At 43.5% G+C, this 18,575-nt stretch overlaps 1 protein-coding gene across 1 annotated transcript; it reads right to left on the bottom strand.

Annotated features, from left to right (window-relative positions):
• Positions 1–16,637: 16,637 nt before the first annotated feature.
• On the bottom strand, positions 16,638–17,885 carry LOC126298814 (uncharacterized protein DDB_G0290685-like). Its single transcript, XM_049990318.1, has one exon. It carries the CDS (start codon positions 17,883–17,885, stop codon positions 16,638–16,640), a length of 1,248 nt encoding a protein of 415 aa, XP_049846275.1.
• Between the last annotated feature and the right edge of the window lie 690 nt (positions 17,886–18,575).

Here is an 18,575-nt window from a genome sequence, read left to right as displayed (position 1 = left end):
ACCGGAAGTCAGCCGTTGGGATTTTTTGTGATCTATCAAAGGCTTTTGATTGTGTAAATCATGGAATACTTCTAGATAAGCACAAATACTGTGGTATCAATGGGACAATGCTCCAATGGTTTAAATCATACCTAACTGGAAGAGTGCAGAAAATTGAAATAAGCAGTTCACATAATATGCAAAAAAGTGGTGATTTCTCAAACTGCGGAGCAATCAAGAATGGGGTGCCGCAAGGTTCGGTCTTGGGTCCCCTGCTGTTCTTAATATATATTAATGACTTGCCATTCTTTATTCACGAAGATGCAAAGATGGTACTTTTTACTGATGATACAAGTATAGCTATCACACCAAGCAGACAAGAATTAACTGGTGAAATTGAAAACGATGTTTTTCAGAAAATCATTAAGTGGTGCTCTGCAAATGGGCTTTTATTAAACTTTGACAAAACACACTACATACAGTTCCACACAGTAAATGGAATGACACCATTGATAAATATAGACTTCGATCAGAAATCGGTAGCTAAGATAGAATATTCAAAAATTCTAGGTGTATGCATTGATAAAGGGTTGCACTGGAAAAAACACACTGACGATCTGCTGAAACGTTTGAGTTCAACTGTTGTTGTTGTTGTCTTCAGTCCTGAGACTGGTTTGATGCAGCTCTCCATGCTACTCTATCCTGTGCAAGCTTCTTCATCTCCCAGTACTTACTGCAACCTACATCCTTCTGAATCTGCTTAGTGTATTCATCTCTTTGTCTCCCTCTACGATTTTTACCCTCCACACTGCCCTCCAATGCTAAATTTGTGATCCCTTGATGCCTCAGAACATGTCCTACCAACCGGTCTCTTCTTCTTGTCAAATTGTGCCACAAACTCCTCTTCTCCCCAATTCTATTCAATACCTCCTCGTTAGTTATGTGATCTACCCATCTAATCTTCAGCATTCTTCTGTAGTACCACATTTCGAAAGCTTCTATTCTCTTCTTGTCCAAACTATTTATGGTCCATGTTTCACTTCCATACATGGCTACTCCCCACACAAATACTTTCAGAAACGACTTCCTGACACTTAAATCTATACTCGATGTTAGCAAATTTCTCTTCTTCAGAAACGCTTTCCTTGCCATTGCCAGTGCAAATTTTATATCCTCTCTACTTCGAGCATCATCAGTTATTTTGCTCCCCAAATAGCAAAACTCCTTTACTACTTTAAGTCCTTAGCTACTTATGCTATTAGGGACACTGCAAATTTTGGCGTAATACATCTGACTAAATTAGCTTACCATGCCTATTTTCATTCTCTGCTTCCGTATGGCATCATATTCTGGGGCAACTCATCATTGAGTAAAAGAGTGTTCATTGCATAAAAGCGTGTAATCAGAATAATTGCTGGAGCTCATCCAAGATCATCCTGCAGACACTTATTTAAAGAGCTAGAGATCTTAACTGTAGCCTCACTATATATATATTCACTTATGAAATTTGTCATTAACAATGCGAACAAATTCAAAAGTAATAGCAGTGTACATGGCTACAATACTACGAGAAAGGATGATCTTCACTACTCAAGGTTAAATCTAACTTTGGCTCAGAAGGGGGTAAATTATACTTCCACGAAAGTCTTTGGTCACTTACCTAATAGCATCAAAAGTCTGACAGATAGCAATATAGCATTTAATGTTGTTGTTGCTGTTGTGGTCTTCAGTCCTGAGACTGGTTTGATCCAGCTCTCCATGCCACTCTATCCTGTGGAAGCATCTTCATCTCCCAGTACCTACTGCAACCTACATCCTTTTGAATCTGCTTAGTGTATTCATCTCTTGGTCTCCCTCTACGATTTTTACCCTCCACGCTCCCCTCCAGTACTAAATTTGTGATCCCTTGATGCCTCAGAACATGTCCTACCAACCGATCCCTTCTTATAGTCAAGTTGTGCCACAAACTTCTCTTCTCCCCAATCCTATTCAATACCTCCTCATTAGTTATGTGATCTACCCATCCAATCTTCAGCATTCTTCTGTAGCACCACATTTCGAAAGCTTCTATTCTCTTCTTGTTCAAACTATTTATTGTCCATGTTTCACTTCCATACATGGCTAGACTCCATACAAATACTTTCAGAAATGACTTCCTGACACTTAAATCTATACTCGATGTTAACAAATTTCTCTTCTTCAGAAACGATTTCCTTGCCATTGCCAGTCTACATTTTATATTCTCTCTACTTCGACCATCATCAGTTATTTTGCTCCCCAAACAGCAAAACTCCTTTACTACTTTAAGTGTCTCATTTCCTAATCTAATTCCCTCAGCATCACCCGACTTAATTTGACTACATTCCATTATCCTCGTTTTGCTTTTGTTGATGTTCATCTTATATCCTCCTTTCAAGACGCTGTCCATTCCGTTCAACTGCTCTTCCAAGTCCTTTGCCGTCTCTGACAGAATTACAATGTCATCGGCGAACCTCAAAGTTTTTACTTCTTCTCCATGTATTTTAATACCTACTCCATATTTTTCTTTTGTTTCCTTTACTGCTTGCTCAATATACAGATTGAATAACATCGGGGAGAGGCTACAACCCTGTCTCACTCCCTTCCCAACAACTGCTTCCCTTTCACGTCCCTCGACTCTTATAACTGCCATCTGCTTTCTGTACAAATTGTAAATAGCCTTTCGCTCCCTGTATTTTACCCCTGCCACCTTTAGAATTTGAAAGAGAGTATTCCACTCAACATTGTCAAAAGCTTTCTCTAAGTCTACAAATGCTAGAAACGTAGGTTTGCCTTTCCTTAATCTTTCTTATAAGATAAGTCGTAAGGGCAGTATTGCCTCACGTGTTCCAGTATTTCTACGGAATCCAAACTGATCTTCCCCGAGGTCGGCTTCTACTAGTTTTTCCATTCGTCTGTAAAGAATTTGTGTTAGTATTTTGCAGCTGTGGCTTATTATACTGATTGTTCGGTAATTTTCACATTTGTCAACACCTGCACTCAACACAATCCACCACAGGAGGATATCGAGACCATTTAAAAGGAAAATAAAAGAATTTCTTAATGGCAACTCCTTCTACTCATTAGATAAATTTTTGGATATAATAAGTGGATAATTTCCACAAAAAATAAAAATATTAAGTGTCATGTAATATTTTGTGGAATGTAATATCTTGTATGGACACCTTTTATTAACATGACACGTTCCACATCATTGCGAAGAGTCGTATTCATGATCTATGGAACAAGTACTAATCTAATCTAATCTAATTAGGGGCAAGATTCTGTAAAAAAGTGTGTATCGTAAGAAACTTATGCTTTAGAACATAATCAAGTATGACAAAGAGTGCTACTCATTTTATAGACAGCTTGCCCAGTCAAAATACCTACTTTTCAGCAAATTTAGCAATTTTTAGACGGAACAGAACGACGGCTGGCGAGAGCTGCCGCCATTAGGAACATAAAAATTAAATATTTCAGCAGCCCGCCTGCAGCGCGGGAGAAAGAAAAGTAATAACAGGAAATAATATTAATCCTTTTCTCTTTCAGTAAAATTAGCAGATGCGGAGGAGAATATTTTATTTCTTTGTGTATTTTTAGCTAGACATTGGCAAAGATGAGCAAAGACTGCACTCTGAATTTCATGTAAAATTTCATACCAAATAATTAATTTTGGTAAGATTCCTGGTGGTTTGGATCTGATCTGAATGTAAAAATTTCAAACAATTACTTTTTTTGTCTCGTGTTCTAAGAGCAGCTTGGTAAAAAGATTTAGCGTGCCAAAGAAATCCGCTGCATATTTTTCCAGTGTAGCAATATAATAATATACACTCCTGGAAATGGAAAAAAGAACACATTGACACCGGTGTGTCAGACCCACCATACTTGCTCCGGAGACTGCGAGAGGGCTGTACAAGCAATGATCACACGCACGGCACAGCGGACACACCAGGAACCGCGGTGTTGGCCGTCGAATGGCGCTAGCTGCGCAGCATTTGTGCACCGCCGCCGTCAGTGTCAGCCAGTTTGCTGTGGCATACGGAGCTCAATCGCAGTCTTTAACACTGGTAGCATGCCGCGACAGCGTGGACGTGAACCGTATGTGCAGCTGACGGACTTTGAGCGAGGGCGTATAGTGGGCATGCGGGAGGCCGGGTGGACGTACCGCCGAATTGCTCAACACGTGGGGCGTGAGGTCTCCACAGTACATCGATGTTGTCGCCAGTGGTCGGCGGAAGGTGCACGTGCCCGTCGACCTGGGACCGCAGCGCAGCGACGCACGGATGCACGCCAAGACCGTAGGATCCTACGCAGTGCCGTAGGGGACCGCACCGGCACTTCCCAGCAAGTTAGGGACACTGTTGCTCCTGGGGTATCGGCGAGGACCATTCGCAACCGTCTCCATGAAGCTGGGCTACGGTCCCGCAAACCGTTAGGCCGTCTTCCGCTCACGCCCCAACATCGTGCAGCCCGCCTCCAGTGATGTCGCGACAGCGTGAATGGAGGGACGAATGGAGACGTGTCGTCTTGAGCGATGAGAGTCGCTTCTGCCTTGGTGCCAATGATGGTCGTATGTGTGTTTGACGCCGTGCAGGTGAACGCCACAATCAGGACTGCATACGACCGATGCACACAGGGCCAACACCCGGCATCATGGTATGGGGAGCGATCTCCTACACTGGCCGTACACCTCTGGTGATCGTCGAGAGGACACTGAATAGTGCACGGTACATCCAAACCGTCATCGAACCCATCGTTCTACCATTCCTAGACCGGCAAGGGAACTTGCTGTTCCAACAGGACAATGCACGTCCGCATGTATCCCGTGCCACCCAACGTGCTCTAGAAGGTGTAAGTCAACTACCCTGGCCAGCAAGATCTCCGGATCTGTCCCCCATTGAGCAAGTTTGGGACTGGATGAAGCGTCGTCTACGCGGTCTGCACGTCCAGCACGAACGCTGGTCCAACTGAGGAGCCAGGTGGAAATGGCATGGCAAGCCGTTCCACAGGACTACATCCAGCATCTCTACGATCGTCTCCATGGGAGAACAGTAGCCTGCATTGCTACGAAAGGTGGATATACACTGTACTAGTGCCGACATTGTGCATGCTCTGTTGCCTGTGTCTATGTGCCTGTGGTTCTGTCAGTGTGATCATGTGATATATCTGACCCCAGGAATGTGTCAATAAAGTTTCCCCTTCCTGGGACAATGAATTCACGGTGTTCTTATTTCAATTTCCAGGAGTGTACAACGTGTTCATAACGGTTAGCTAAAGTTTCAGTAACCAAAATCAAGCGATATAATACAACAAACAATAGTGAACAGTTACAAATTAATTTACCATTTCTTTACGTAGTCAGACCAGAGAATGCAAATAATAAATTCAGGCCGGCCGCGGTGGTCTTGCGGTTCTAGGCGCGCAGTCCGGAACCGTGCGACTGCTACGGTCGCAGGTTCGAATCCTGCCTCGGGCATGGATGTGTGTGATGTCCTTAGGTTAGTTAGGTTTAAGTAGTTCTAAGTTCTAGGGGACTGATGACCACAGCAGTTGAGTCCCATAGTGCTCAGAGCCATTTGAACCATTTTAATAAATTCAGTATAATTCGCACTGATAGATAATCCCACAACCCGATTACTTTCAAGTTATTATTCATCTTTCCGTAGACAATATTACAGAGTATGATTTAAAATCAGATTTGTATTGTTGCGTTGTTGGAAAATGTCTGAATGATATTCATCTGAAATTCTTATTATTTACCCCGATAAGACGCAACGAAAAGTAATATACAAAATACAGATCAAACAAAAGGAGAGACAGAATAGCACTCAACACAATCCACCACAGGAGGATATCGAGACCGCGATGTTTATGGTTAAGAAGACATACAAAACGATGTGATTAAACTGATAGATGTTAACCTAACCAGACACGCGGCAAGGGAAGCACTTAGTGGAAAGATTACTGATAGGATAATAGGGTATTTGGCTCTCTCCAATGAGGAGCATCTGTGAGAGTCATAAGGTGCTGGTATTGGATGTTTTACTTTGTGTTTGCAGCTAACCATTTGTGTGGATCGAATTGTGTGTTCACAGTTCCGAGAAGAATGAATCTAGAGAAGAAAGACCGCGATGAGGAATGTCATTTGGAAAACGACATAACGGTGTTTCGTTTTGGCTGTTTCATTGCCTGTACATACTGTCAGCAGTAAATAAATTTGTTTATTTCTGGTGTGCCGTGTATCGGCGGGTCGTCATGCACGTAGTTGGTTGAGTTTTACTTATGGGACGTGCTAGTATAGTTCCGTTGCTCAAATGTATGGGACCAGTGGATGATGATATGTCTATTTATCATTGTAAGTCATTTGTAGTGGGAGACTGCAATCAGAAAGTAAACTGTTGTGTAGCTTTCTTAGTGGAATGCATGTTGTTTGAGATGAGGGTGCTGGTTTCTTAAATTGCATCGACCTGTACTGTATCCAGCCGACGTCCTTGCCGCACTGGTAACGGCGGTTCCCGTCAGATCACCGAAGTTAAGCGCTGTCGAGCTGGGCTAGCACCTGGATGGGTGGCCATCCGGTCTGCCGAGCGCTGTTGGCAAGCGGGGTGCACTCAGCCTTTGTGAGGCAAACTGAGGAGCTACTTGATCGAGAAGTAGTGGCTCCGGTCTCGGAAACTGAGATACGGCTGGGAGAGCGGTGTGCTGACCACATGCCCCTCCGTATCCGCATCCAGTGACGCCTGTGGCTGAGGATGACACGGCGGCCGGTCGGTACCTTCGGGCCTTCATGGCCTTTTCAGGAGTTTTATCCTGTATCCTGAAGGAGACGTCATTTTTCTTAGATGATATTACATTTATCTTGTTTGTGTATAGTTAGTTTCATTATTTTCCTTTTTTTCTTTTCAAACATATGTCACGAATTGTAAATTTTAAGGGGTTGATTGTTGTTGGAGTACATGTAAAGCTATGAGGGTACTTAGTTACGAATTTTGGAACTCTGTAATCGGATGTAAGAGACATGGAATTTTAATTGAATATTAATGAGTATATGACTTAGGCAACTTTAGAAACTCGTTTACAGGAATATCATTCCAGCTAAGTATTTGTGTATAGATGTGTACTGACATTTTCACTTTCAATGTTGTGCGGTATTCCACAATGATGGAGAGAGCGACAGAAATTGTAGGAATAGCCGTAGTGGGAGTCCTGTGGAGCAGTTACCAGCGGAGTACGGACGAACCAACAGCCTGCCTGCTGCCAGGTTAAAAAGGGCCCACCCCATATTCGTTCCCCGAGAAGGCCTGAGCTGCCCCAGCTGAACCAACGACACTCAAGGATGGTACCTGGCACTGGGCTTTTTGGTCTGCGAAAGTTACCGCCTCTGCAAAAGTGGCTGCGTCGAGAATGATGACTAGACGAACAGACTGGACCATCGTTACCCAGTGTTTTAGCAAAAGTAACAGGAAGTAGTGAAGTAGTCAGAAAGCCACCGTAAACTATTGCATTAGCAGCCACAGTGTAGTGGCCACAGTGTGGCGACCTGTGGGGCAGAATAACGTGCACCTAAGGGTATCAATAGATTAAAGCTAGCCACACTCTGAAGAAAACTATGCTGCACTGGGGTAGTAAGCGTAGCAGTGCAGCGGCGCGGTTCTTTCCGTCCCTTTATGATGGACCTGCACCTACCTGTGATCATTGTCTCAGCATTTCATCAGCAGGGAAGCCGGGTGAAACCTACTGTACTTCGACGTGAATCAGGCTGCAATTAAAGTCACTAATCTACGTTTCGGGAGAAACTTTTGTTACTAAATGAAAGGTTGGGAATTCTGTCCTCAGTTAATATTATCTGAAACTTACGTGAACAAGTATCACTGCCAAGCCCGTGGTAGTCTTAACACAGCCACTCACAATCTCTTTCACTCACGTTAGCAAGTTTATGGTGTTGCATTTCCCAAAAACGTAATAGCTACAAAAATACAGATTGTTTTTAATTGAGAAATATTAAGTCTTTCGGTACCTAACACAGTCGCAGTTTTTAGCCACCGACCTGCTCAATTCTCCACGCGGAATGTATGTCTTTTCTCGTCACAAAATTCACTTAGAAATTCCGAAATTTCTACACGCCCATAGGAATAATTATGCCGTCACTTTACCACACTTTTGATGTATGAAACACTGCTGGATACGGCAACTTATCGTTTACATCGGAACTACTACAATACACTTCCGAACTGTTTCATGGCTAGGCTCCCACTCTTCTCTAGATTACTCTAAGTCTTCTCTACCAGCAGAGAAAGGCGCGCTAAGAACATTGCTTCATCATTGGTGAGTTTACTTAACAGCCAATAGCAAAACAACATTCTCCCGTGTCAGTCCGCGTTTTTCATCCATAACCAATCGCAAAATAGTAAATCTCACGACTGCACTTTTTACCGACGTATTTATTTAATATCCTGAAGTTTTGTTTATGCATAAAGTTATTTACTGTTGTTATTTATACCTGAATTAACTTTCCATTTACCATAAACTTCCTTTACAAATCTGTTCTACAACACTACACTTGGTCCATATCCATACTTCTTCGAAATGTTCCCACGCTAAATCCTACTACATAACTCGTTAAACAGTTATCTTCATATTAACCTTAAACCACACTCACGCATCATTAATACTGCTAAAACACATTTATAACATTTTACATACACAAAAAGACGTAATAACACTTTGTGAAAAACATTCTATTATGAAAAACATTCTATTACTTTAGTCCATTCTAGTGGTCACAATCAAAACTAAAATCACAGTCCCCCTATCCAACATTGTCCTCTATCGGCTGGTACGTAAACTACGTGTGCATCAAGTCTCGCGTCACCATCTGTCACTATCCAGCTCTCAGACACATCTCTCACTTAACCGCCTCCAAGGCAGGATCGTTATACGGCGCTACGCCTTTCGATGCAAGTCTCTTGTTATGGGCAACGTAAGTAGGTGCCACATTTTAATGAAACAAATGCTCTCTTTGGGGCAATAAAATATGTCCGAATTTTGAGGGAAAGTCATTCCTTTCTATGGAGTCCAGCAGTACCATCACGACGCCTGGCCCACACCATTCAGTGAGACAACTAGACAGTCCTGCAGCAGACACGGGTTCTCGATGAGCTGTGTCCATTTGGGCAAGCACTGAGTTCCTCACAGCGCTTAGCCCACAGCATTGTCAACCTGCCGTCCGTGACTGCTGTCGCCTGCAGTGAGTTCCCCACAGGACTCAGCGCCTCAGCACCAGACGCCGTCCGAGTCTTGGCAGAGGGCAGTGGGTCCACACCCATTTACAGCAGTCTCCAAGCGCTCCAGCAGTGAATGCTTATGGGCCTGAGATGCCTCTCCAAGCGCCACCGTCAACGGAGCCGCCGTCCATGTTCTCGTCATGGCATATAGAGGCGAGCAACCATCCGTGGGCCTGCCGCCAGCAACGCAAGACACCTACGCAGCATCCTCTCACCAGGATGGAAGCCATCACACGTACATCAGCGCCAGCCGTGGTGAGCAGTGTGAGGCGTTTTCTGGTCGCTGAGCGGTGACGATGCATGTAGCAAAGCTGAATACAGCAGTCTTTACTGGCAGCAGTGTTTCCACTGCGCCATTTGGCTATCACCAGCACCACTCACCCCATCGAGTACAACTGCACTCTCAAGGTGATAATTGCTCGACTTTGCTACCAAGCTGGTTGCTGGCCCTGGTGAACAGTGAATGGACCAGAGACATGCTGTAGTTATGACATGTGCTTGCGTTTGCAACGTAACGTTGATACTGATGTGTGAGGCTGGAACTGTTTTGCATTCGGTTTTGTCGTCTCATATTCTTCATACCATACAGAACGAAGGAGATGATTAAGCAGAGCCCAGACATTGGTGACAGTTGTCCCACGCACAATAGCTAAGAATAGAACCTGATACCATACGAACTCTCATAATAGAAATGGTGAACACCTTGGTGCCAATTGGTAGCAGTGTGGACTCCCTGAGGATACTTTCGTGGATAAGACAGGGAGTGGATTACTGTACACTGCTGAATTAAGACACATTATGAACAATAATTGTAGTGTCCGGCTTAGCTATAGAACAATCACGTAACTGGTTGATAAGGGATGCCTTCAACATCAGCAGGTCTAGGCGTGACACTTCCATGGAACATTTATGTGCCATTCATATGACTTTCCGAGCTTCAAGTTCGTGCTTTTGCAAGTGGAGTGATAATGACGTGTTTAAGACACATTCTGAGCGATATGTCAAAACGCGTACGTTACGTGTATTTTACTGTTTCTTGTTAGGTTAATTTTCTGTTCAGGGAAAGACACAATTCTGTCAATTATGAGTCCATATCTTACATCAACTTTTTGTTTTTCTGTAATCTGGTCCAAATGGAGACCATGTTTTCATGTATATGTCTCCTGCGTTCATGAACCCCAATTACACTGCAAGAGAACTGTACGTACTTGAAAGCACTAAGTGAATATCATTCCCTGATATGTCGTAATCTGGTCTGTCAGTTTCCCATTGTACAACCATACATATTTAAAACACACACAGACACATCCAGAGGGTGGTCCATTGATACTGACCGGGCCAAATATCTCACGAAACAAGCATCAAACGAAAAAACTACAAAGAACGAAACTCGTCTAGCTTGAAGGGGCAAACCAGATGGTGCTATGGTTGGCCCGCTAGATGGCCCTGCCATAGGTCAAACGGATATCAACTGCGTTTTTTAAAAGAATAGGAATCCCCATTTTTATTACATATTCGTATAAAAAATGTTCAAATAATTGTGAAATCTTATGGGACGTAACTGCTAAGGTCATCAGTCCCTAAGCTTACACACTTCTTAACCCAAATTATCCTAATGACAAACACACACGCCGATGCCAGAGGGAGGACTCGAACCTCCGCCGGGACCAGCCGCATAGCCCATGACTTCAGCGTCTAAGACCGCTCGGCTATTCCCGCGCGGCCATATTCGTATAGTACGTAAAGAAATATGAATGTTTTAGTTGGACCACTTTCTTCGCTTTGTGACAGATGGCGCTATGACAGTCACAAACGTATAAGTACGTCATATCACGTAACATTCCGCCAGTGCGGACGGTATTTGCTTTGTGATACATTGTTGTTGTTGTTGTTGTTGTTGTTGTTGTTGTTGTCCTCAGTCCTGAGACTGGTTTGATGCAGCTCTCCATGCCACTCTATCCTGTGCAAGCTTCTTCATCTCCCAGTACCTACTGCAACCTACATCCTTCTGAATCTGCTTAGTGTACTCATCTCTTGGTCTCCCTCTACGATTTTTACCCTCCACACTGGCCTCCAATGCTAAATTTGTGATCCCTTGATGCCTCAGAACATGTCCTACCAACCGATCCCTTCTTCTAGTCAAGTTGTGCCACAAACTTCTCTTCTCCCCAATCCTATTCAATACCTCCTCATTAGTTACGTGATCTATCCACCTTATCTTCAGTATTCTTCTGTAGCACCACATTTCGAAAGCTTCTATTCTCTTCTTGTCCAAACTATTTATCGTCCATGTTTCACTTCCATACATGGCTACACTCCAAACAAATACTTTCAGAAACCACTTCCTGATACATAAATCTATATTCGATGTTAACAAATTTCTCTTCTTCAGAAACGCTTTCCTTGCCATTGCCAGTCTACGTTTATATCCTCTCTACTTCGACCATCATCAGTTATTTTACTTCCTAAATAGCAAAATTCCTTTACTACTTCAAGTGTCTCATTTCCTAATCTTATTCCCTCAGCATCACCCGATTTAATTTGACTACATTCCATTATCCTCGTTTTGCTTTTGTTGATGTTCATCTTATATCCTCCTTTCAAGACGCTGTCCATTCCGTTCAACTGCTCTTCCAAGTCCTTTGCCGTCTCTGACAGAATTACAATGTCGTCGGCGAACCTCAAAGTTTTTACTTCTTCTCCATGTATTTTAATACCTACTCCATATTTTTCTTTTGTTTCCTTTACTGCTTGCTCAATATACAGATTGAATAACATCGGGGAGAGGCTACAACCCTGTCTCACTCCTTTCCCAACCACTGCTTCCCTTTCATGCCCCTCGACTCTTATGACTGCCATCTGCTTTCTGTACAAATTGTAAATAGCCTTTCGCTCCCTGTATTTTATCCCTGCCACCTTTAGAATTTGAGAAAGAGTATTCCACTCAACATTGTCAAAAGCTTTCTCTAAGTCTACAAATGCTAGAAAAGTAGGTTTGCCTTTTCTTAATCTTTCTTCTAAGATAAGTCGTAAGGGCAGTATTGCCTCACGTATTCCAACATTTCTACGGAATCCACACTGATCCTCTCCGAGGTCCGAATCTACCAGTTTTTCCATTCGTCTGTAAAGAATTCGCGTTAGTATTTTGCAGCTGTGACTTATTAAACTGATTGTTCGGTAATTTTCACATCCGTCAACGCCTGCTTTCTTTGGGATTGGAATTATTATATTCTTCTTGAAGTCTGAGGGTATTTCGCCTGTCTCATACATCTTGCTCACCAGGTGGTAGAGTTTTGTCATGACTGGCTCTCCCAAGGCCGTCAGTAGTTCTAATGGAATGTTGTCTACTCCCAGGGCCTTGTTGCGACTCAGGTCTTTCAGTGCTCTGTCAAACTCTTCACAATACCCGTGTTAAAATGGACCGTTTAGCAATTGCGGAAAAAGTCGATATTGTGTTCCTGTATGGCTATCGTGATCAAAATGCCCAACGAACGTGTGCTATGTATGCTGCTTGGTATCCTGGACGACATAATCCAAGAGTCCGGACCGTTCGCCGGATAGTTACGTTATTTAAGGAAACAGGAAGTGTTCAGCCACATGTGAAACGTCAACCACGACCTGCAACAAATGATGATGCCCAAGTAGGTATTTTAGCTGCTGTCGCGGCTAATCCGCACATCAGTAACAGACAAATTGTGCGAGAATCGGGAATCTCAAAAACGTCGGTGTTGAGAATGCTACATAATTATCGATTGCACCCGTACCATATTTCTGTGAACCAGGAATTGCATGGAGACGACTTTGAACGTAGTGTAGAGTTCTGCCACTGGGCACAAGAGAAATTACGGGACGATGACAGATGTTTTGCACGCGTTCTATTTAGCGACGAAGCGGTAACGTAAACCGGCATATTATACTCTATTGGGCAACGAAAAATCCACGATGGCTGCGACAAGTGGAACACCAGCGACCTTGGCGGGTTAATGTATGGTGCGGCATTATGGGAGGAAAGATAATTGGCCCCCATTTTATCGATGGCAGTCTAAATGGTGCAATGTATGCTGATTTCCTGCATAATGTTCTACCGATGTTACTACAAGAAGTTTCACTTCATGAATGAATGGTGATGTACTTCCAACATGATGGGTGTTCGGCACATAGCTCGCGTGCGGTTGAAGCGGTATTGATTAGCATATTTCATGAGAGGTGGATTGCTTGTCGAAGCACCATTCCATCACCAAACGTTCACCGGATCTGACGTCCCCGGATTTCTTTCTGTGGAGAAAGTTGAAGGATAGTTGCCACCGACAACGCCTGACAACATGCGTCAGCGAATTGTCAGTGCATGCGCGAACATTACGGAACGCGAAGTACTCGCTTTGAGAGGAATGTCGTTACGCGTATTGCCAAATGCATTGAGGTTGACGCACATCATTTTGAGCATTTATTGCATTATTGTCATATTTACAGGTAATCACGCTGTAACAGCAAGTGTTCTCAAAAATGATAAGTTCACAAAGGTACATATATCACATTGAAACAACCGAAATAAAATGTTCATCCGTACCTACGTTCTGTATTTTAATTCTAAAAACCTACCTGTTACCAACTGTTCGTCTAAATCGTGAGCCATACGTTTGTAACGATTACAGCGCCATCTATCACAAAGCGAAAATAGTGGTCCAACTAAAGCATTCATATTTCTTTACGTACTACAGGAATAGGTAATAAAAAATGGGGGTTCCTATTTTAAAAAAAACGCCATTGATATCCGTTTGACCTATGGCAGTGCCATGTAGGGGGCCAACTATAGCGCCATCTGGGTTGCCCCTTCAAGATAGACGAGATTCGTTCTTTGCAGTTTTTTCGTTTGATGCTTTTTGGCCCGGTCACGATCAATGGACCATCCTATATATATATCATCCTAAACCACTTGACCGATTTCAACCAAACTTGGTACACATATGACTTACTGCCTGGAGAGATTCACTGTATAGGTAAGAACCACTGACCTATCAACGAGATTAGGGTGGAGGTGAAAAAGTAATGCAGTCCACGACACGTGAATAACCAAACTTCACTTCTACAGTATTTGAGAATAAGAGCACGTAGTGACTTGCAACAAGCTTTGCGCGTAATTTCATACCTTTACGAAACTTTGGCTCGCTCTTAACCACCACAAAACGATGAAAGGAAGAAAGTTTATCGCTTACAACATTTTTATTCTCCATGCAGCGAAACTGCAGAAAGAGGCATGACGCTTTAATTTACTACTTATTTGCTGCTAACTGTATTCGCGGCACATTCAAACGTTCCACTGAGTGTGTCAGAAAAATTATATCAGTGTATGACTATGGTTCAGGATGTATCGTGTCATGAACCCTGAGATTCGTGAGAAACCCCCGCATCTTGCAAGACGTTCTAATTTCCTAATTCCTTACTCCTGAATCTACTAGCAACGCACATCGCAGACAGTACGCACATATGGCGCTAAATCTACCTACAACGATATACCACTGTACGACGCGCTGTTCAGAAGATACACTATGTGATCAAAAGTATTCGGACACTTGGCTGAAAATGACTTAAAAGTTTGTGGCGCCCTCCATTGGTAATATTGAAATACAGTATGGTCCACCCTTAGCCTTGATGACAGCTTCCACTCTCGCAGGCATATGTTCAGTCAGGTGCTGGAAGGTTTCTTGGGAAATTGCAGCCCATTCTTCACGGAGTGCTGCACTGAGGAGAGGTATCGATGTCGGTCGGTGAGGCCAGGCACGAAGTCTGCGTTCCAAAACATCCCAAAGGTGTTCTACAGGATTCAGGTCAGGACTCTGTGTAGGCCAGTCCATTACAGGGGTGTCATTGTCGTGTGACCACTCCGCCAGAGGCCGTGCTCATGAACAGGTGCTCGATCGTGCTGAAAGAAACATTTGCCACCCCCGAATTGTTCTTCAACAGTGGGAAGCAAGAAGGTGCTTACAACATCAGTATACGCCTGTGCTGTGATATTACCACACAAAACAACAAGGGGTGCAAGCTCCCTCCATGGAGAACAGGACCACATCATAACAGCACCGCCTCTGAATTTCACTGTTGGCACTATATATGCTGGCAGATGACGTTCACTGGGCATTCGGCATATCCACACCCTGCCATCGGATCGCCACATTGTGTACCGTGATTCGTCACTCAACACATCGTTTCTGCACTGTTCAATGGTCCAATGTTTACGCTCCTTACATCGAGTGAGGCGTCGTTTGGCATTTACCGAAGTGATGTGTGGCTTACGAGCAACCGCTCGACCATCAAATCCAAGTCTTCTCACCTCCCGCCTAACTGTCATAGTACTTGCAGTGGTTCCTGATGCAGTTTGGAATTCCTGTGTGAAGGTCAGGATAGATGTCTGCCTATTACACATTACGACCCACTTCAACTGTCGGTGGTCTCTGTCAGTCAACAGACGAGGTCGACCTGTACGCTTTTGTGCTGTACGTGTCCCTTCACGTTTCGACTTCACCATCACATCGAAAACAGTGGACCTAGGGATGTGTGGAAATCTCGCTTACAAGTAACACCCAGTCACGTGACCACGTTCGAAGTCCGCGAGTTCCTCCCCCGGCCGTTGTAAGCTTTACAGACCTTGGTGCCGCTACTTCTCACTCACGTACCTCCTCAGTTGGCCTCACGAAGCTTGTTAGGTCCCGTTGCTGTCATACCACCAATGAAGAATCCCTCGCAGTACCTGGAATTGAAGTCGGTTCCTCCACATGACAATCATGCGCTCTGACCACTAAGCTATAGCGGCGGACTTGCTCTGCGTGGGAGAACATACAATTTCTTTATTTCCCCCACCACGCCTTATTTAGTCGCTCCACAAATGGTATCTAAAATGATATCATTGTCAGTAACACGCAAATATTATCTAGGAGAAACTAGTTTCAATAAAGTCACCAAACCAGCCAAAGGATAAAACTTCTCCAAGAAGGTTTGTCGCGCTTTTATGATTTTCAAGGTGCATATTAGAGAGGGTTGGCAAAGCTACACATCTTTGTCAATATCGTGTAGTACCTAAAGACGTCCTGTGCCTTGCACTTATAAAAAATTCTGGTCACATTTCAGCTCATCTACCACTTACTTCTCAGGCAATATGTTGCACATGTAAACGTTTGAAGAAAGGATCACCTGCAAGGAATCAATAAGTAAAAATATTTATGGATTGAAATTTACATATGCAACGTTTTACTATCAGAACACAAAGATGTTCTGAACTCGTAATAAAGTAATGGAAATTTAAAAAAATTATTCGTAATATTTGGGGAATTTTGATTCCAAACAAAGGAATATATTTTAGTTTCACCTATTTGTAAATGCACGTTTAGCTGGAGCTCCAGTTAACAAAAAAGCTGTCGCAAAAGGTGGAGGGCCTGCAAAACTGTTTACCTGCCCCTCTGAGAGAAAAGCTTTGTCTTCAGCCAGCACCTCTGTGGTGGTGTAAGAGAGTGCAACATCAACTTCTGTAGTATGGCCATCACCTACTGCATCATCAGCTGCATCAAAGCTACCTCCTGCTGCATCACCACTTTCATCACCACCAGTGACTTCCAGATCATGCCATCCATTACAGGTGACATCTGCTGCATCATCTCCATTGTAGCTCCCATCCACAGCATCACCACTTTCATAAGAGCCATTGGCTTTCAGATCATGCTCTCTAATGGGGCTGGCACCTGATGCATCGTTGTCTCCATCACAGCTATCACCTGCAAGATCACCACTTTTGTAACAGCCATTGACTTCCAAATCAAGCCCTCCATTTAGTCTGGAACCTGCTGCATCATTGTAACCATCACAGCTGTCACCTTCAGAATTACCACGCACACAACAACGATTAACTTCAAAATCGTGCCCTCCATTGAGGTTAACATCTGATGCATTATAGTCTCCATCACAGCTTTCAACTGCAGCAACAGCACTTTCATAACAGCCACTTCCTTCCAAGTCATGTACTCCATTGCAGCTGACACTTTCTGCATCATTGTCTCCACGACAGGTGTCTCCTTCAGCATCACCACTTTCATAAGATTCATTGCCTTCAAAATCATGATCTCCACTAAACTTGACACTTGCTGCATCACTGTCTCCAACACACCTCTCACCTGCTGTATCATTGGCTTCCGCATCATACGAACCACTGTACCTGACACTTACCGCACCTTTGTCTCCATCACAGCTGTCACCTGCAACATCATCACTTTGATAACATTCATAGCCTTCACAATCGTGCCCTCTACTGAGGCTGATGTCTGCTGTACTTTTATCTCCATCACGTGCAGTATCACCACACGCATTGTGGTCATTGCAGTTTAACTCACCATCTTCAACACGAGCGCCCTGTACAGCATCTTGAACACTATTGCAGCTGGCAACTGCTGTGTCATAATCTTCGTTGTTGTCATCACCCTTCGCATCTCCACCTCCGTCACGGAGATCTCCTGCCACGAAATAAGCTCCACCGCAGATGCTACTTGCAGCATGGCTTTCCCCTCCTGCATCATCAGCTCCACATTGGTCACTGCGTGCCACAGTTCCTTCAGCCTTCATTTCATCCTGTCAAATTAAATAGCACATTACATCAAAAAGGTATTATGCTACACACATTGCAGACAAAAGTAAAATTGTGAAGTGTTGGTGTTATCAGTAGAGTTTGGTTAGAGTTGAGAAGATATACGTGTAATTGGCAGGAATAATATTAATATTAAGTGCTTTTACTCAGAAGAAACTTCATTTGCTACATAAATAGAGTTTCCCAAAACATTCACTCTAAAACTCGATTGTGAACTCCGCATACAAGAACTGTTAACGGTGTAGCGCGAACTGTGTTTGGGAAACAACTCCACCATACTATTAGACATTGTTCCCTCAGTAGGCAATATGGAGCTCCTCCACAGACTGCCCTGTGGTCTATCCACTGCGTCTGAGTGCGAACAAGCCTGCAGTCTAAACGCCAGTAAAACGATGCATTTTTACATAGATTTAAAGTCGTCTCCACTTTAGACGTTTCTATATTGTCTCCTGCCCTTGCAGATACCATTCAGTAGAAGGTGTGAATCTATCAGGATGAAGCGAAACAAGCGCTGAATCCTTTGTGAGATACAGAGGTGAGCGAGTGTCCTGGGACTTACCCATTTCATTGCTAGTAGTGCCACGTCACCTTAATGCGTCTGCGTAGTAATTAAGTATAAAATTAAAAGTCAAAATTTCCTAGTCAAACTTTGTGAACATATACTTTAA

Source organism: Schistocerca gregaria, chromosome 1 (genome assembly GCF_023897955.1).
Source record: "Schistocerca gregaria isolate iqSchGreg1 chromosome 1, iqSchGreg1.2, whole genome shotgun sequence".
NCBI classification, from domain to species: domain Eukaryota; kingdom Metazoa; phylum Arthropoda; class Insecta; order Orthoptera; family Acrididae; genus Schistocerca; species Schistocerca gregaria.
Note: the sequence above shows the minus strand (reverse complement) of the source record. Positions and strands in the feature narration are given on the sequence as shown.

Excerpts from the sequence above, each read along its gene's own strand:
- LOC126298814 (XM_049990318.1), bottom strand. The coding sequence starts at position 17,885 with ATGAAGGCTGAAGGAACTGTGGCACGCAGTGACCAATGTGGAGCTGAT.